The sequence below is a fragment of the Ursus americanus genome, chromosome 27 (genome assembly GCF_024610735.1).
Source record: "Ursus americanus isolate L20-20 chromosome 27, mUrsAme1.1.p, whole genome shotgun sequence".
NCBI lineage: Eukaryota > Metazoa > Chordata > Mammalia > Carnivora > Ursidae > Ursus > Ursus americanus.
The window spans coordinates 5,493,802-5,514,102 of record NC_142153.1 but is presented as its reverse complement, the minus strand read 5'-3'; the positions used below and the strand labels follow the sequence as shown (position 1 = coordinate 5,514,102).

The 20,301-nt window shown below is 43.8% G+C and overlaps 1 protein-coding gene across 1 annotated transcript in view; it reads left to right on the top strand.

Annotated features, from left to right (window-relative positions):
- The window catches only part of IKBKB (inhibitor of nuclear factor kappa B kinase subunit beta), a 63,849-nt gene that overhangs the window by 22,693 nt on the left and 20,855 nt on the right, over nucleotides 1-20,301 (top strand). Inside the window, exons 6-9 of the mRNA XM_045779103.2 lie at nucleotides 13,545-13,633; nucleotides 14,663-14,752; nucleotides 16,386-16,510; nucleotides 20,149-20,256. Coding sequence (XP_045635059.1) covers nucleotides 13,545-13,633; nucleotides 14,663-14,752; nucleotides 16,386-16,510; nucleotides 20,149-20,256 — 412 coding nt within the window. The remainder of the gene's footprint in view (nucleotides 1-13,544; nucleotides 13,634-14,662; nucleotides 14,753-16,385; nucleotides 16,511-20,148; nucleotides 20,257-20,301) is intronic.

Here is a 20,301-nt window from a genome sequence, read left to right as displayed (position 1 = left end):
CTCAAGGTGACGGCCTTGTTACCTTGCTGATTCGTCATAGGGCCTGTTTTAGCCGAGAAACCCTCAGCTGGATGAGATCTTTCTCCACGTGTTCACACCTGGCCTTCTAATATGTTTTGTTTGGAAAGTCCAATGACAGCAGAGTGACTGGCACATAGTAGTGTTAAATGTGAAAAAACAAAACTCAGCTGAGTCGATTTTAAAGATCTTACTGGCTTTATTCAGTGATTCATGAATTGGGCAGCATCCGATCTAGCAAATAGAAAGGAGCTCTGAAGAGCTGTACTAAATGAAAGACTTTGATAGGCAGAAGGGAGAAGGACAAGGAAGTCACTAGCAAAGAGTGGATTGTTTCAGGGAAGGTCACCTTTCTTTGGAGGATGGCAGCGGTCCCGTCAGGCAGAATAGCACATTAGTGCAGACCAGGTAATTCCAGATTGACTGAGATTACATTTTTGGGAGAGGCTGAATCTACGGCTAGGTTAGGTAGTAAAGCTCAGTTTGGTGACGTGGGCTTAGCACAAGTGACTCCATTTTGAGCCTGCTGTCTCTTTTTTAACAGTTCCTCACTTTTCATCAGACTTTCAGCTTAACTAAGATGTGATCAACATTGAAGGCATCAGTGCCATTCCCAGCTACTGCTCTGAAGTTCTGGTAGTTTTTGCCGAATCTCTGTCACAACTTAAGGTTCTCATTTTTTCAGTCAGTAACTTTCTTCATTCCTTTTTCAATATTCTAGTCTTAGGGAGATCATTTGGTGGTTAGTGGCTATGAACATGCATTTAAAACGCTTTGAGGAAATACGGTACACCAGGGAGATTACTATGATTATTATACACAGGGTAATTCCTGATGTCTAGAGTGCACTTCAAAGCCATGGTCCCCAAGACCCAAACCAATCAAAATCAAATAAAGAAAGACCATGATGAGTCCCTTTGTTAAGCCAGGTGGCTTAGTTCAGCGATTTTATGTAGCTGGGTTTCCACTTCCCCAGAAGTGTTAATCCAGGGGCAGCAAGCAGTGTTGGCCATAGCACAGACGCCTTGCTCAGCTGCCGGATAATCAAGGACTATCCTTTTATCAAGCACAACCTTGGTCAGAGTCTAAGGACTTCTGTTGGGTAACAGTTGCTTTAAGAGTTAAGGAGAGCTTCTTTTTTTTTAAGTTTTTTTTTTTTAAGGTTTTATTTATTTGTCAGAAAGAGAGAGAGAGAGAGAGAGCAGCAGGCGGAGGGAGAAGCAGGCACTCAGTTGAGCAAGGAGCCCGATGTGGGACTTGATCCCAGGCCTCCAGGATCATGACCTGAGCCGAAGGCAGACACTTAACCGACTGAGCCACCCAGGCGTCCCTACGGAGAGCTTCTTGATCATTTGTAGTCCTAACTGGGAAAGCAAGGACCTGCTGAAGAGAGCTCATTTTGAACACCTCCTGCAAATTCCTACTTGAGTCTGTGGCACAGGACTGGCATGGAGGCCGGTAACATTTAGGGGTCTGCGGACCACACAGACAGTTTTTGTTCTCGTTACCCTTGCCTTGTGTCCCTTTCTTTGTGTAGAGTCTGGATGCACGGTTCCCTGGGTTTGGGATTGTTAACCAGAGACCAGGAAACGGACCCCAGGGCTGGGGGGTCTGACGCAATAGAAAGGGGGTAGTTTGTTCCAGAGAAACTGACACATTGGAAATAGAAAGTTTGTGAGAGGCAGAACTACACAGTCACCAGCATTGTGGCATACCCAACAGTTGTTTGGAGGCTGGATTACCCCCCTTAGCAGTGGCCTGCAAGATACAGATTGGCGGTGTTGTCTTCCCAGGCCAGTGCCAGAGTAAAGGACAGAAAAGGAGGAAGAAAGGGTTTCATGTTTCAAGTATGAAGTCTTGATCTGATGGCCAATATCTATAGAAATGCAAACAATTTTTCTCTGCAGTTATCCCCGTTTTTTAGTTAAAGATAATTCCAGTAAAACCGATTTGTTTGCATTAAACTTGGGCTGATTACTTACATAAATGCAGCAAGAATATTGATTAACCATGTAAGTTCCTTTGAAGACTGCTTTGTGGAGCTTTTCATAAAGAATCAAATTGAACTCTTAAAAGCCTGTGAAGCCAGGAAGCCACTCCAAGGACTTACCATCAGATATTACCTGCAGTACCAATAATTTGGGTGAATTTCTGTCTTCTCAGGGTTCCCCTAAGTATCCTGAGGTTTCTGGGCCTGCCAGGAAGTGACCTTTCTTACTCATCTGGTAAGGCTGCTAGGAACCCTCTATAAGCAAGGTACCAAGTGATTTTTCCAAGCAGTTCCTTTAACTGTCTGGTCATATCTGAGTCTATACACATCTCTCTTAAATATGACATTTCAGTCAAGACCTCTGTAATGTAGCCCGTGTTTCTAATTGTGTCCTGTTACAAGAAGAACAGAGTCTTAATGAACTTACGTAAATACCTAACTATATTACCAGGAAAAGAATACTCAAGAGTGTCTGGATTCTGGAGGGATCAGGTAGGGAGAAAAAGGAAATGTTTCATTCACACCTTTGTCACAAAGGTATGCTTTATCAAATTGCTTTAAGTCATAGATAGTTTAAAAAGTTTCCTTTAATCTGGAAAGGAAAAACAAAACACTGAGGAACCAGCAGTGTTTCACTCGAAAAGTCATAATCCTCCTTCTCCGGTCATTCAGTCATTTAATTAATATCTGTTCTGCTTGAATCCATTTCTTCCATTAGTTCTGGAAATTCCTACTGAGGACAGTTTTATGATTTTTTTTTTTAAGATTTCACTTATTTATTTATTTGACAGAGAGCACAAGAAGGCAGAGTGGCAGGCAAAAGGAGAGGGGGAGAAGCAGGCTCCCCACTGAGCAGGGAACCTGATGCAGGGCTTGATCCCCAGACTCTGATATCATGACCTGAACTGAAAGCAGACGCTTAACCAACTGAGCCACCCAGGCACCCCCAGGTTTATGATCTTAAAGTATCAGAAACCTGTTCTCACCAAAGTTCTTTCCAGAGTACAAACCTGTCTCTTTGAAGACGGAGCACTTGGGCAGAAACGCTTTCGTAAGAGCATCAGAGTAGAACAGTCACTCTCTGCAAGTGACAAAGACTGAAAAATGACCACTGTTAAGGATGTGATGAGAGTTCATTCGATGAGGAAATTTAGTAATTTCTGTGATATACAACATTTTAGGATAATAATTGGAATTATTACTGATAATATTCTAGAACATGTAGACTGCCGGGAATTTCATACAGTTCCTGGAACACTTACATACTTGCACAAGGACAGTGTAAAGAAAGCTTGGTATTACTCCCCATTTGACAATGTTTCCCAGGTAATTTAACATAGCAAACAAGCCCAGTTAGTTTTCCACACCCCTTTGTATGGAGAAAATAAATCTTTTTTTGAGATGTTCCAGGAGCCCTCTACAAACTACCAGGTAGTTCAAGGTCAGAAAGACTTCATTTAGACCAATAGCCCAAGCAAACTTTGTCCTTCTAGCAGAGAGAAAACCAGATTCTAATTTTGTACCGGCTTACTTTTGATCTTAAAATTCCTTTTTTATTCAAATAAGTTCATTTCAATCTTAGCCAGCTTGACCACATATAAAATTCCTTTCCTAAGATTTCCTTTTTTACAAACCTTCTACGTCTGTTTTACATTCATATTTTGCCCTGTGTTTTTCCTCTTTTTCATTCTGAAGTAAGTCTTTAGGACAAAATGTCTTTTCCTTCAACAAAAATGCCTCTCCGTCCCTCATACCTTCTCTTACCAAAAACACACACCCTGCTTTTCTTGCATACAGAGATGTTTCTCTTATTATTTCCAGTAGCTTTGATTATATATTATTTTGACACTTTAGTTTCTAGTGAAAACTAAGACGTAGGCAGTTATGGACTGCCTTTTTCACCAAAATTTATTATGTTGGCAAATGTATGAATATATTTAATAATTTTTAGAAGCGTACGCTTTTGTTTAGACTACCCAGGGAAACTTCATGAGACATTAGACAACGTCAGCCATCATCCTGTTATTTTTCCTGTTGACGATATAATATAGATATCATATGTTCATATCATATTATCATATAGATAATATCAGGTTATTTGACTTGTAAACCTATGTAGAATAAATGTTGTGTGTCTGCATTATATTTAATGCTGACAACACTGAAGACATGTCTATTTTAATTAAACCAACAAACCTAAATTAACTTTAATACCGAATATTTTCCTAGAACATGTGAACCTGAAAGGCATTTGGGTTAGTTTCTATTATATTTCTGAGAATTTTAGGAATATTTCATATAAATGTTTGTTTGTAAGTCAATTAAATAGAGCCCTTTTGCATATGAATTTTGGCAGTGCCATTCAGAGGAAGAATATACCACACATCTGCAATGCGCATATGTATAGACACCTGTAAACATACAGACGTGCAGACAGAGCCCTGGTAGCTTTCACTTTAAAATTTTAGCAATAAGATGGGTATGACAATGCAAAACTCACTAGTTTTGTTTTTTGTTTTTTTTAAAGATTTTACTTATTCATTTGACAGCCAGCCAGCCAGAGAGAGAGGGAACATAAGCAGGGGGAGTGGGGAGGAAGAAGCAGGCTCCCAACCAAGCAGGGAGCCTGACGCAGGGCTCAATCCCAGAACCCTGGGATCACGCCCTGAGCCGAAGGCAGACGCTTCACAATGGAGCCACCCAGGTGCCCCCAAAACTCACTAGTTTTTAAAAGAGCATTTGGATCCAAATCAGGTTTCTGGCAGATGAAATGATGTTATCTACTTAGATATCTAAAGCTTTTTCTACCAATATTTGTGGGGAAGACACTTAAGATTTGTAGTTAAATGTATGGAAGCTGTGGACCAGATTTGGGACAAGGGAGCTTCTATAGCAGGTTGTATTTGTAAAAAGCCTCCACCACTTTTTTCTTCAGTCCTAGGAATTGAGGATGGTCTAGATGAGAGTTCCTGGAGACAACCAGGTAGAACATTGACCTCTCAAAGGCTCAGGGAAAGAGTGCAAGTTCCTCTAAGAAGTACTTTTGGGGGCACCTGGGTGGCTTAGTTGGTTAAGTGTCTGCCTTCGGCTTGGGTCATGATTCTGGGATCCTGGGATTGAGCCCTGCATCAGGCTCCCTGCGCAGGGAGCCTGCTTCTCCCTCTCCCTCTGCCACTCCCCCTGCTTGTGTGCTCTTCACTCTCTGTCAAATAAATAAAATCTTTAAAAAATAAAAAATAAATTTTAAAAAGTACTTTTGTTCCCTGAAGTCAGAATTTTCACAGTCCTTATGAGACTTTTGAGAAAACTAGGGGAGGTTTTGGGATTGGTAAAGAGGCTAGGTGGGGTTTGGATTGTTTCTAGAGCTGCGTTTCTGGTTTTGTCAAGATTTGTAAAGTAAGGACAGTAGCTTTTAATTTCTCAAGGAATTGGGCTGTAACTTAAATGATAGCATAGGTTGATCTACCCATTTAAACCACATTATCTTTATTTATTTATTTTTGTATCAGGGAGATTTCTAATTAAAATCAAAAGATTGCTGTATTCTGGATTTAGAGCTGTTTGTCTTTGGGATGTTTTAGCAAATCCTTCCACAGAGGCTTCAGAAGTTTTTTCTTTCCCTCTAGATACATTGTTTTATTTTAGCTTAGGGGAGAAGACCTAAAAAAAAAAAAAAAAGTTCCTATCAGTGTCTGAATATCAGCTCCCAGTTTGGCCAACTTCTGACCACAGTGTTATTTTAAAAAAGTCTTTTCAGGGGCGCCTGGCTGGCTCAGTTGGTAGAGTGTGTGACCTTTGATCTCAGGGTTGTAAATTCAAGCCCCATGTTGGGTGTAGAGATTACTTAAAAAAAAAAGTCCTTTCAAATACTTTGTCAAGTTGGAGCCGGGACAAACAGTAAACATTCCTGGCAGTATTGAACAATCCGTTGGACTCAAGAGGCCTCCACAGGGAGGATGCAAAAGATATTTTCTTTTTCTCTCTCTACTGGGTACTAGAGACAGATATCAGGAAGAGCTGACTCTAGTAAGAATTCTCAGCTTAGCTGGCTTCTGCCAGTCTTCCAGGATCCTATCTGTAGACTCTGAGTGGGGTTTAAAGTAAAGTGTAAGGGCGCCTGGGTGGCTCAGTCGTTAAGCATCTGCCTTTGGCTCAGGTTGTTCTGGGATCGAGCCCCATGTCACGTCGGGCTCCCTGCTCAGCGGGAAGCCTCCTTCTCCCTCTCCCACTCCCCCTGCTTGTGTTCCCTCTCTCGCTGCCTCTCTCTCTGTCAAATAACTAAATAAAATCTTTTCTAAAAATAACTAACTAACTAAATAAATAAATAAATAATATAAAATAGAGTGTAGCTCCGGTATCTACCAGAACTTGGTAAGGATTTTCATTAGTTTTAATTTCAGTTTCCCCTTAGCTGTTTAAGGGAGTAACGTAGCACTTTACCAGAAAACCCCTCAGAGTCTCATCATTGGGGACCCTCCTTCAGAGGCAGGAATGTGAAGGACATGCACAAAACCTTCGAGAAAATGTTTTTTCCAGTGTCCCAGTTGATTGCCAATGAAACACTGATTTCTAGGCCAGTTTTTTGATGATGCACCCCTGGGAGGGTGCAATGCAGAAGACCTAGGTGTTTTATTTATTTTTTATTTTTTGAGAGGGAGAGAAAGAGAGGGAGAGGGGAGCATGTGCACGAGCAGGGGGAGGGACAGAGGAAGAGGGAGAGGGAGAGAGAATCCCAAAGCAGGCTCCACATTCAGCGCGGAGCCTGGCACGGAGCTCAGCCCCACGACCCTGTGATCCTGAGTCAAGCCAAAATCAAGAGTCAGACGCTCAACCAACTGAGGCACCCAGGTACCCCTAGGTGTTGTTTTAGATAACCTTTTGTGTGTGATTTTTCATTAGCCTTTTTGCAATGAAACTTTGAATGAAGCTGTTTTGGAATTTTGAAACCTTTTGGAAGCTTCTCTACATCTACTAAAATAGATATCAGTTCTATTTGTTTGATTTGGGAACCCTTGCTTTTCAGTGTACTTCTTAAATAAAGGATCTTGTTTAATTGGAATGTTCCCCATATTGGCCATTGTAATTCTAGGTTGTCTTTAGTAAGATTTCGCCATTTTTGTAGATATTTATAGCTTCCCAAACCGTAGTTCTTAGTCATTAAATGAGGAGGTTGCTAGAAGGTAGTGCACTCAACTCTTCGGAATTTAAGGATTTTTTTTTTTTAAACTAAGGCTTGGACTCCCTTGGAGCCAGCCTAAAACCTAAGGGGAATGTGCTGCTGGTTTGGTGATTAGAAGGTGTTTTATGGGATACCTCCTCACCTGGTAGTTTTATTGAGGTTGCAGGTGCCGTAGTGTGACTCTAACTCAACCTGTAACCAATTTATTCTTGAGTTAGGTGACCAGCTTAAGACTCGGGAGTCTCAAGAGTTTGATAGCATTCATTCTTACAGCTTTTAAATGCTCAATTATGCCCACTAGATTCGTGGATTTTGGTTTCGGAGATTAACAATAGCCTTCATCTACACAAATCACATTGGACCCGATCTGACTGACCCTGGTCGGTAACCACCAGCAATTCCTAACATGGAACTGGGGACTGGAAAAAGGACTAAAGCAGCAGACTCCAAAGAATGGGGACTGCGGGCTGGGATTCTAAACAGATGGGGAACTGTGAACTGAACAGCCAGCAGTTCCCAAGGTAGAATCTGGGGGCTGAACCAAGGGCTGGGGTTTCCAATCAAATGGGGAACTGTGGAAAGCCAGTTAGGTGGGGAGCCATCTTATTGCCAATTAGTGCCAAGAGTAGAGCTCAGAACCAAGAGGATCTTAACCAATGGCCCTTGGACAGCAAGAAGGAGAACTTTAAGCGTTCAAGGGTACCATGCCTGTGTTTCTTGTTCCTGAAGTTATCGGAAGTTTCCTTCGGATCCCACAGTTGTCACCAAATATGTTGAAAAACAGAAGCCAACTGAGTAAATTCTAAAAATTTTTTTGGCTTTAACTATTAATGAATTGGGCAGCATCCCATCTAGCAAATAGAAAGGAGCTCCAAAGAGCTGTACAAAATGAAAGACTTCTATAGACAGAAGGGGAAGGGACATGGAAGTCACTGGCAAAGAGTGGATTGTTTCAGGCAAAGTTGCCTTCCTCTGGGGGATAGCAGAGGTCTGTCCCGCAGATCACCTCACTAGTGCTGACCAGGTAGTTCCAGATTGACTAGTTAAGATTACATTACTAGGACAGGCTGAAAATGCAGTTAGGGTAGGTCTTTTTTTTTTTTTTTTTTAAGATTTTATTTATTTATTTGACAGGCAGGCAGTGAGAGAGGGAGCACAAGCAGGGGGAGTGGGAGAGGGAGAAGCAGGCTTCCCACTGAGCAGGGAGCCTGATGCGGGGCTCGATCCTAGAACGCTGGAATCATGACCTGAACTGAAGGCAGACGCCTAACAACTGAGCCACCCAGGCGCCCCAGGTCTTTTTTTTTTTTTTTTTTTAAGATTTTATTTTATTTTTATTTTTGAGAGAGAGTAAGCATGAGCAGGGGAAGGGGCAGAGGGATAAGCAAACTCCCTGCTGAGCCGGGAGCCCAATGCAGGGCTTGATCCCAGGACCCTGGGATCATGACCTGAGCCGAAGGCAGACACTTAACTGAGCCACCCAAGCTCCCAGTTAGGTTAGGTATTAAGTCCCTGTTGGTGATGTGGCCTTAGCACAAGGGACACCATTTTGGACCTGTTTCTTTTTTATCACAGTCAATTTTTATTGAGTGAACAAACATCCTGTTGTACTTCTTAGTCATTTAAATCATTTGGTGACTGTCTCCTTTTTCCTCTAATCTCTCTCTTAGTTTTTTGGTCCATTTATCTTTCCATTTCTTTTCCATGGAATGTATCCCAAATAAGACTCTTCTTTTTTTTTTTTAATATTTTATTTATTTGAGAGAGCGAGCACGAGCGGTGGGGGGTAGTTTGGAGGGGGAGAGGCAGAGGCAGAGGGAGAAGCAGACTCCCCACCAAGCAGGGAGCCCAACGTGGGGCTGGATCCCAGGACCCTGGGATCATAACCTGAGCCGAAGGCAGACACTTAACTGACTGAGCCACCCAGGTGCCCCAAACAAGAATGTTCTTAAGGGAGTTTAGTAATCCCTTTAAATCTGGGGTGTGGTAAATAGGAATTCATCTGGATACAACTCTTACAAAACTGCTTTTCTGCATGGAAATCTAGCTGGTCCTGGCTGGTCCCTGATTTGTGGTTTGTAATCTGAAAAAAACATGTAGGAGCTGTGATTTGAAGTTCTTGTTCGTCAGTACTCCAGAGCGTTGCCTTCCTCAGTTAGATATTGTGTCTCCTCCTGATCTAAGGGAAGGCTGGGGTAGCTACCTAGATGCCGTTCCTGACGGGGATAACAGAGGAAGCTGTTCTCCTGTGGCAAGTCCTTAAGCTGGATCCTCTCTGCAGTCTATCCTAGGAAATGTCACTGTGTAGCTTAAAAGTTCACATAGAGTTGGTGTTTCTTACAACTCTTTTCTAGAATTAGAATGTGAGGAATTAACTTTTAGGCTTTATGCTCTGTAGTGTGGTTTTCAATTTTTATATACGTGTATTATCACTATCACTAAAGGTTTTGGTTTTTTTTAAGATTTTATTTATTTATCTGATGAGAGAGAGCGAGCACAGGCAGGGGGAGCAGCAGAGGGAGAGGGAGAAGCAGACTCCCTGCTGAGCAGAAAGCCCATCGTGGGACTCAGTCCCAGGACCCTGGGATCACGACCTCAGCTGAAAGCAGACGCCCAGGTGTCACAAGGGTTAAGATTTTTAATAAACTTGCAGGTGCAGAAGTATTTTTCATAATCTCAAATTCTCATTTTCCATCCAATTAAATTAGGTTCTCTCATCTCAAGACAAGTTTGACACATTTTGTGACACTGTTCCTCAGGTTCTGTTTTGTAAAATGTAACACAGTCAGGCTGTGCCTTTTACAGACTGATTCTGTAAGGGGAGCTATTTCAGAGTTGTTACCTATCGAAATTTCGACTATCTTATTCAGTCCAACAACTACGTATCGAAATACCTGAAGAGTTCTTTATTGCCAGACTTAATATTAATTTGACAAAAGTATTTGAGAACAAATGTCCTGAGATGAGGATTAACGTTTGTTATGCACAGTTGCTTAAATGTAAACAGACAGCTATTAATAGTAGCCAGTGGATTAGTTACCAGCTTGCCTCCCTCCTCACTAAAGATTAGATGACAGTTCCCGATCAGCCCAGTGTAGAGAATAGTGCTTTCAGGCTGATCTGAATGCTCTTCTCCATCACTGGGGGGCTTCTTGGGATGTCTCCCCAGCTTGTGGCCCATGGTATATGCAATGAGATGTGCATATCTGACTTCAGAGGCGTTATGTTAGCCTGGGTGCATGTACTTGCTCAAAACACAGTGAGTCTTAACTTTCATATATTCTGCTTTGGAGCAGACCGGGCTACCCTTTTAGAGATCTTGCCCTGACACTCTTGTCAGATACCAAAATGGGCCTGTTGTGTCAGTCAGTGTGCACACATGTTGAGTTCCGGCACACAGGGCTCACAGTCAGCCACGAGACCTGGTCCAGCGGCACCATCCCCACATGCAAGGTTGTGTTTGTGCAGTTATCTGAATGTTTTGCTGTACTTTGCCTTGATTCTTTAATAAAGATTAGGAAAACACGGGTGCCTGGGTGGCTCAGTCAGTTAAGCGTCCAGCTCTTGATTTTGGCTTAAGTCAAGATCTCAGGGTTGTGAGATCAAGCCCAGCGTCCAGCTCCAGGCCCAGTGCAGTCTGCTTAAGATTCTCCCTCTCCCTCTTCCTCAGCCCCTGCCCCCCACTCTCTCTTTCTCTAAGAAAAAAAAAATAGTAAAATAAATGAAAGTGCTGGTCAGAAGCATCAGGTTTTTTTTTTTTTTAAAGATTTTATTTATTTATTTGAGAGAGAGAACAAGTGGGGAGGGGAGAGAGAAGCAGACTCCCCGCTGAGCGGGGAGCCCGATGCAGGGGCTCCATCCAGGACCCTGAGCTGAAGTCAGGTGTTTAACTGACTGAGCCACCCAAGCGCCCCCAGAAGCATCAGTCTTCAAAAGTTAATACAATTGGAAACAAGATAGAGTGGAATGTTTTGCAGGGTGTCTTTCACTTCATTTGGACACTCATTGGCTCTAAGCCAGTCCTCTATTCAGTTATGAAAGAAAAGAAAAATAAGGAACAAGTTTGAAATACTGGAACTATATGGTTAAAGGCTGGGTTAAAAGGGCAGATGTAATTAGGCGTTTTGTGATTAACTTAATATTCTGAGATGGAACTCCCCTAGTAAGATGGAAGTCACTTGTTTATCTGGGTTTGACCTTCAGATGTGTTTTTAGGAAACCTTCAGCATGAAAGTCTTTATGCAGCATATTTGACAACTTGGTTTCTGTGGAAGGCCTTCTCCTGCTCTGTAGAGAAGACAGGAAATGCCCACGTCCCTGGTTTGCCTGCATTCTGTCTGGTGTGATGAGTCAGTGAATGAGTGAGTGAGAGAGGGAGAGAGAAAGAGAGTCTGTGTGTGTGTGTGTGTGTGTGTGTGTGTGTGTGTGTGTGTGTGGTGGGGGTGTGGCAGCACAGGGAAGCCTCATTGTTGAACCTCTTAGTGTTGTCTTTGCTTATTACCTTTTTTAATTTTATTTTTTTTTAAGAGAGAGAGTGCAAGCAGGGAGGGGCAAAGGGAGAAGGAGAGGGAGAATCCCAAGCAGGCTCCACCCTCAGCACAGAGCCCAACACAGGGCTCGATCTCATGACCCTGAGATCATGACCTGAGCCGAAACCAAGAGCTGGATGCTTAACTGACTGAGCTACCCAGGCACCCCATTGCTTATTACCTTTTTAAAACGAACAAAAAAAAACCCCATCTTTGACATCCTTCTGACTCGAATTTATCTCTGAGTTATATTCTCTATAAACTTAAATGATTTTGAGACCAGTGCCTGCTATAAGGTGGCCCTGTCATCGTTTGTTCAGCCGTTCCTAATTGATGATTTCCAGTTCATTTCTATGTATTTTACTCCAAACTATGCAATAAGCATCCTAATCTGTATGTTATGGAGCTTTTGACTTTATAAGCCCGATTATTAGAGGTGGAAATAATGGGTCGAACAATATGTACATTTTAAGACTTAATAGATATTGCCATATTTCCTTCCCCAAAACACCCAGCAATTTTTACTCCCTTCAAGCTATGTAGGGAAGTGCCTTTTATTTCTCATCTAAAATTCTTGCTGGTTGAAGAGGTAGAAACAGACATTTCATTTTGCTTTATTTTTTTTAGTTTTTAAAATATTTTTTAAAAAGATTTTATTTATCCGTTTGAGACAGAGAGCGCAATCACACAAGCAGGGGAAGGAGCAGAGGGAGGAGGAGAAGCAGACTCCCTGCTGAGCTGGGAGCCCGATGTGGGGCTCTATCCCGGGACCCTGGGATCATGACCTGAGCCAAAGGCAGATGCTTTACCAACTGAGCTACCCAGGCACCCCTAGTCTATTGAGTTTCTAAGCATAGAGTCATATCATCTCCAAATAAAGATAATTTTGCCACCTTCCAGTATTTACCCCATTTTTTTCTTTTGTAGTACAATGAGCTAGGACTTCTGTTAAAGTTATTAAGCCTCTTTTATGGGTGCCGATCGCATCAGGCTTGGAGCCTGGCTGCCGCAGGAGTGCTGGTGCTCTGTGCCGGGGCCCTCCCATACCACATGCTCACATCTCCTCTGCACAGCCAGGGTCATGCAGGCGCCTTCCTTCCTCCCCAGCTGGATTCGGAGCTCTTGGGCATCATGTCTTATTTTATGTCCCTCCCAGAGCCTAGCAGAGAACTGAGCAAATATTAAACACATGTTGAACTGTCAGATGCATGGAAGGTACTCCTAGTCTCTTCTGCCAGGGCTGTCCATTTCTTCCTTGAAGCTGGCTCGGACTTCGGTGGACTTTCGATCAGGTGACCAGAGTGCTCTCTGCCCAAGGGCCCTTCTCCTTTACCCGCCCTGTGGGATTTAGACTTGAGAGCCGCTACACCAGAGACGTTCCCCTTCTCAAACTTTATCAGCGTCGCCCGGAGATCTTGTTAAAACACAGATTGTGGGGTCACCCCCAACAGTTCTAATTTAGTAGGTCTGGGGTGGGATCCCAGAATTTTGCGTTTCTTGCAAGCTCAGTCGCTGCTGGTCCGGGCAGTGCAGTGTGGGAACCACTGCTCTAGACTAATTGGTGACTTCGCGGATGGAAGGCTAAGAGTTCTTTGTGTGAAAAAGCCAGATTCTTGTGGTGCTCCAAATTCTGCTCAAGTAACCAGGCCCCCCTCACTTCCCGCCAGGGGCTTCTGCCCCAGGCCCTGTCCTTCCATTTGAGTCCGTGCTGAAAGTCAGAGTGCGTGTCAGGGCCACACAATATTCGTCTTTCACAGGATAGGGGATTTTGAAGGGAAACACATTTTGTAGGTTTAATAAAAATGGACTCCCCTTTCCACCCTCTCAGCCTCTGCACTTAGATACCTTCACGAAAACAGAATCATCCATCGGGATCTAAAGCCAGAAAACATCGTCCTGCAGCAAGGAGAGCAAAGAGTGAGTGACCTTCCTGGAAAGTCCTGGGGACTGCCTCAGGGGAGCTGCTCTAGGAGAGAAAGAACACCCTTTGTATCTTTGTTTGTATTTGCGTTTCCTTGACTTTGTATTTGCTTTGATTCTCTGGGAACACTTTTTGATTTGAAACAGAATACAGCAAGATGGAGGCAAGTTTGAATGGATCACATTGTTAGTTGCCCAAGTTGCAGGAATCTGATAAGGAAAACGTTTCTCCTCCCACCTCCGCCCCAGCCTTTGGGACCAACACCTCTGAGAAATAGACTTTTTGTTTTCTGTGTGTTCGAGAGCACAGCTTTTGATGCTAACCTGGAAACCAGCTCTCAGCTGGTTCTGGATGCGACGCAGAGGAGGCATTGGGGCTGCACCTGCTCATAGGACCTGGCCCCACCTGCCGTCTCCGCAGAGCTCTTCAGGACCCTCTGCAGGGCCCCTCCTGCTTGGGTGTGATGGTTACCTCCTCATGGGGCTTGGCGCTGTGCACTTTCACGGCCTTGTTCGTTTAGCTGGGGTCACAAGCAAGGGCTCAGCTGGGTGGAATATAGAAATCCAACATATGGGCCACTCACTCTTTTCTGGTGGAGCTTCCATCAGCATTCTGGGCCTGACCCATGACTGTCCTAGCGCTCCCCTTGGTTCCAGTTCACACTCATTCTTGCCAGTGGTTCTAAGATTTGAGAACTGCGGGTAGTCACTGAGCAGGTCTTTTACATCATCAAGTCCAGATTTAGCAATCTTGAGGGCTGGTGGGGAGTCCATTCATTTTGACCTTCCTCTGGTGAGTAGTTACAAAGGGGAACATGTGCCTTTTCTCAGGATTTTTACTGTGTGTGTTTTCTCTTGCCCTCTGTCTGCCATGTTGAAGGCAGTCTCCTGTGTATTAGGTGGTTCTTAGGAACTCAGGATCTAATACCACCTGGGTATTCTGAATATCTTCTGCTCTGGTCGGCCATCTGTTCTTATAGGAGGACAGTGTATTCTCATAATCCTCCGATTTTTCCTTTTTTTCAGTTAATACACAAAATTATTGACCTAGGATATGCCAAGGAGCTGGATCAGGGCAGTCTTTGTACTTCCTTTGTGGGGACCCTGCAATACCTGGTAAGACATGGGGTTTACATGTTTGCTTATCAGCTGCTCTCTGATGGCTGTACGTGTGTGGCTTCTCTCTGTCCTTGCCTTCTAGCATCTAAACCTTACCAGCTCTTCAGAGGTTTCCCAGATGTATAGGAACCATTGTATGACAGAGACGTACAAGTCAGCACGTTTTGCCAGTGGAGGCCTGATGGAAGGAGATGGTCATCTTCTCTGACGTCAGAAGGGCTTTGCTAGTGGCCCTCGCACACCATCTTGTAACATCTTGGGCTTCAGTATTTTAGCTGAAAATAAAGAGTTTGAACTAGATTCACGCTGGTCTGTAGAAGCCACAGTTTCCACGACGTGTCTCGGGCCACCAAGAGGGAGCTAAGCTCTGAGCCCCCACCCCTTCTTTGCATTATTTGGTCTGAATATTGGGGTTCTCTTTGAGTCACTCAGTCATTCAGGAAATACTGAGGGTAGTGTATGTCTGCTTGCCGGGCACTGTGCTGAGAGCTGGCGATGCCGTGGGAAAGAAGATACGCATTTCCCTGGTCTTTAGGGGCTTGGGAGTGTAGTGAGAAAGCAGGCATTAACCCCACACTTACACAGGTAACTAAGAAATTAAACTTGTAACAAGTGCTACAAAGGGAAAGTGCTAAATGAGCTTAAATATTTTATCTAGTTCTTAAAGAAAAAAGAAAAAAAGTCCTTCGCAGTCTCTCTGAGTGCATTTCTACTTCCTGCTTATCCCACCAGCAAGGTAATGGGCTCCATTGCTTTATGACCTGCTCTGTGGAATAGAGATTTCAGAGTGGCATGATGTGATTCGGGCCCACGTAATTACGGAGGTCCTGCTGAGCATCCTCTGAAATCCTCGTGGGCTCAGCAGCAGTTAAGCAGGGGGGACCCCCTGCTCTGACCAGGGTGCTCAGTCAAATCCTTCACCTTAAGAACTTAGATTTCTGTCCATAACCAGAGACAGAGATTGATCCCCCAGTTTTTCCTTGCAGTTTTCCCTCTTTGGTTCTTCTGTAAGTGTCACACTTCTAACCAGACCATGCAGTCCTGTCTCCCTGCCTTTGCTTGTGATGGTCCTTTCTAGAATATTTCCTCGCAGACACTCATGTGAGGAGCCTTCTTCTGAGCCAGATTCCATTCCCACCTGTGCTTCAAAGCTTTGCTTGGTCATTCCAGCTGTCTCTGCTTGGGTAGCAGGCATGCATCAGGCTTTTTTCCTGCCTGATTATAAATGTCCCATCCCGTGTATGACCACACGTCCTGAGTCACATTGGTTTCGGAGACGTGGTCAGCATTAAATGTGTGTATCATGCATTTGGTGTGTCTAGCGTGGTGTCATTTTCCTCTGTGGTATGTAACCTATCTTCCCACCTGGACACGGCACCCAAGGAAAGGGTATATGGTGTGCTCTCACCTACCTCAAAACACCCCTGGGGGGCCCTTGTATCAGCATCAGGAGTGCATGAGGTACAGAAAAATTGTAGGTATCACATGTGGTCACCTCCCCCCCTTGAGTGGACACGCCAGTCGGGGGATGCAGGAGACACGATGAGAAGGGCCATTTGGCGCCCCCCCCCGGAGGCTCTTTGGCAGAAGGAGCAGTTCAGGTGCTTCCCCACCACACGTTCTCCTACAGGCCCCAGAACTCCTGGAGCAGCAGAAGTACACGGTGACCGTGGACTACTGGAGCTTCGGCACCTTGGCTTTCGAGTGCATCACGGGCTTCCGACCTTTTCTCCCTAACTGGCAGCCCGTGCAGTGGTGAGTGAGGGACTGGGGGCTGCAGGTGGGGCCAGGAGCGTCCCCTGAAGGGAGGAGGGTGTCCCTCTGTCTTTGTCATGTCCTTCACCTGTTCCTATCTCCCTGGGCGCTCCCAGCCTGGGCCTGAGACATCTGTCTCCCATAGAGGATGTCCCGTTAGAATCCAGCGTGTGGTCAGTCCAGGCTCCGAAGTCCTGGGAGAGTAGAGCAGTTGTTTAGTGTTAGCATCTTTAAATGTAACACCGTATAAATGTTTGCCGTGTGTGCAGTAGCAGCATGGCCGTGCATTTACAGACCGCTGTGTACATTGGTGCACTTACACTGAAGATGCTGTGTATTAGTAAACTATAAAGGACATGTGCATGTGACAGATGAGAAGTATTTACGTGGAAATGTATTATTGACACATTTTACTATACCTCAATAGAAATTCTCGTTTCAAAAGCATAAGAAAGGGGCTGCTTAGAATATGAACCAATACGTACACGAATAAGTTACCAAAACAAAGATTTATTTTTTTATTTTTATTTTTATTTTTTTTAAAGATTTTATTTATTTATTTGACAGAGGTAGAGACAGCCAGCGAGAGAGGGAACACAAGCAGGGGGAGTGGGAGAGGAAGAAGCAGGCTCATAGCGGAGGAGCCTGAAGTGGGGCTCGATCCCATAATGCTGGGATCACGCCCTGAGCCGAAGGCAGACGCTTAACAACTGTGCCACCCAGGTGCCCCCAAAACAAAGATTTATTGATAAGAAAACTGAAGGACACAATTAAGTTTTTAAAAAATTATCTTTACCTTTTTTTATTACAAAAATAAGTGTTCTTTGTATGTGTGAAGGTTAACCATTACCAAAATGCATAGTTCAAAAACTCACAATCCCCTAAATCAGGTTTCATTCAGTGTTCCTTGAGAGGCCACACGCTAATTTTAATTGATGCTACTGTTATTCCAAATTTTGTTTTTATTTCCAGTTTTTGTCTTTTTGGAGCAGTAATAAGTTCACATGGTTCAGGCTTCCAAGAGTAGTAAAAGCACTGGGAAGCCCTCTCTGACCGGCCTCCCAGCCACCTGGCTTCCTTCCCCACAGGCACCTGATACCACTGGTTTTGGGTGTGTTTCCAAGGATGTTTCATACGGGTACAAACAAATTGGCTTATATTTGTCTGTTGGTTCATTTACGTGTTTCACCCCTTTCTTACATCAACGATAGCATAATATGAACTGCCCTGCATGTGCTCTCAAAGCATTTCTACACCATGAGAATTTCCTCCACACAATCCAGAAATAACCACTACAAACGTGTTTGTGTGTCTCTTCAGTATATGTGTTATACTTTAAAAAAAAAAACCACAAATAAATTACTACAAACACCCTCATATAACCTGCTTTCCAGTCTTGCTATTGAAAATGCTTTATGTTTTTCCATCATTTGTAATGTCTGATATTCAACTGAGTGGCTGTACTGGAATTTTTTAAACTTCTCCCCTGTTATTGGAAGCATGGGTGGTTTATAATTTTTACTTATTAAAAGAACACCAAGAATAATGTCCTTGTAGGGAAATCCTTGTATATCCATAATCATTTCCCTAGGGTAATTCCTAGAAGTGGAATTAACTGATCAAAGATTATGCATATTTTTAAGGTTTTTGTTGTGTATTAAAATGCTCAACAGAAAGGTTATATAAATAATGTTTCCACCAGAAACATACAAAGCTGCCTCTTTCACCACACCATTGCCAGCACTGGCTATTATCATTTTTCTAAATGAAAATACTAACTTTTTCGAAGGACAGGTTTTTGCGTCATGAATTATTTATTTATAAGATGTAGCCTTGGAAATCCATTCTAGAAGAGTGGTTTTTGTGGTGGCGGTCCAGTTTAGTCAACATGTATAAGCCAAACTCTGGAAATATGAAGATGATTGCCACCAGGTCCCTACTCTTCAGGAGTCTGGCGAAAGGGCAAAGTATGCCCTCCTGTGGTGATTTATTTTAAAACAATCAATCCTTGACCTACATAGGTTCTGGAAGATTGAGGAATTAGCTCATTAATTTATAGTCACACCTGATACTGTAACGCTCATAAAAATAACTTTTAAATATCTGTACATCAGTAGTGTTTTTAACTAACCGAAGAATTACTGCATTTCTGCAGTTCAAATGTTGAGCATTTTCATTATTTTTAACAAGATGAGTTAAAATCCTTTCAAACTGGAAAAACAAGTGCTATTTGAAAATAAATCCCTGATGTTTCAGCATCTGTACAGTAAGTCTGTTGTCTGCAGAATCAGCTTCTCAGAACTCCCCTCACCAATGCTGGAAGACCAGATGACACTTTCAGGTAGACTTCTTGGACCCCCAGTCAGGAGCTGTTCAGTGGACTAGTTTGTGAGAAGTGTCTGTCTCATCTGCCTTGTAATGCCTCAGACAACTTTTTAAAAACTTCACTCTCTCCTCTCAGATGGCAGGTGGATAGGAATTTCAGGATAGATGCAATGCGAGCTTCATAATTCTATTGTAATGCTACTTTGAAATACATTTCAGGACCTAAGGAAAAGCATTTTATTTACTATGTCCTTTTATGTTTATAATTTCCCATTGACCAACTAAGTTTTCCACTAGAGGATCGCCTGTCTCACTTACACGTCTTGACGCTCTTGGTGCCCCTGCCTTACAGTCAGTACCAGCCGGAGCTGTAAACGGCTGCTGCGGCCTCACGCCGGCGCCTGTAGGTCTCCTGTGTGCCCCTCACAGACCAGCTCATCCCTGCCGATGAGAAACGTTCAGGACTAAAACATTTTTGTTTTGAATTTCCCAGTGTTTTTGGAAAGGAAAGACTTGGACATTCAGACAGAGTAGAAAAAGAACAGCAGACTTGGGGTTTGAGCCCCCGATTCTACCACTCTGTAGTTGTGTGAACTTGGGCGAGCCAGTGGCTCTTCATTTCCTCACCACTGAACGGGAGACTAAACACGGGGTCTACCACGTGGGGCCATCATGGCAAAGAAGTCTGTGTTCAGTGTTGAGGTACTTGGTTATCTGTGAAGCATTATTCACACTGAAGTTCTTTTCCTCATCACTGAAAAGCTTTGAAATTAGTGAGTTTAAAATGTGCTCCCCTCAAATTCTGTTTCCGATGCATCGGTGCATCAGCGAGTTCTAAACTGGGAAACGTAGAAGTTCCTTCAGCACCAGAGGTACTCTCAGCCGTCTACATTCAGAGGGAAGTGCGTTGTGCGCGCGCGTGTGGTGCCATCAACGTGATACACGTGCGGTGATCCTGGTTTGGAAGTTCTCATTTTATCCTCTGTCAACACATGAATTTTGTCTGAGATAAAATGAGAAGTAGAGGAAATGACGAAGACACGCTAAGCGTGAGATGAGGAGTCGGTGGTGCCGGCTGCGGAAGTCCGGGCACAGGACGGTTGGTGCCTCCACTCCTGCGGGCGGTGCAGCCGGGTCTCCAGCTGTGAAAGAAGCCATCCTAGCAGGATACCGAGGCACTGAGTGTTACCCAGAGATAAAATCGCGCCCTGGGGTATCCCGTACAGTTGTAAAGTGATCTGTTACAGAGGTGAAGTGCATCTTGCCCGCTAAGTGACTTCGAGGCTGTAATTAAGGAGATGACCCGTTCGCAGGCATTCCAAAGTCCGGCAGAAGAGTGAGATGGACATTGTCGTCAGTGAGGACTTGAATGGAGCGGTGAAGTTTTCAAGCTCCTTACCCTACCCCAATAATCTGAACAGGTAAGGCCCAGTGGCACTTCAGATAGCTTTTAAAGAGGTTATCAG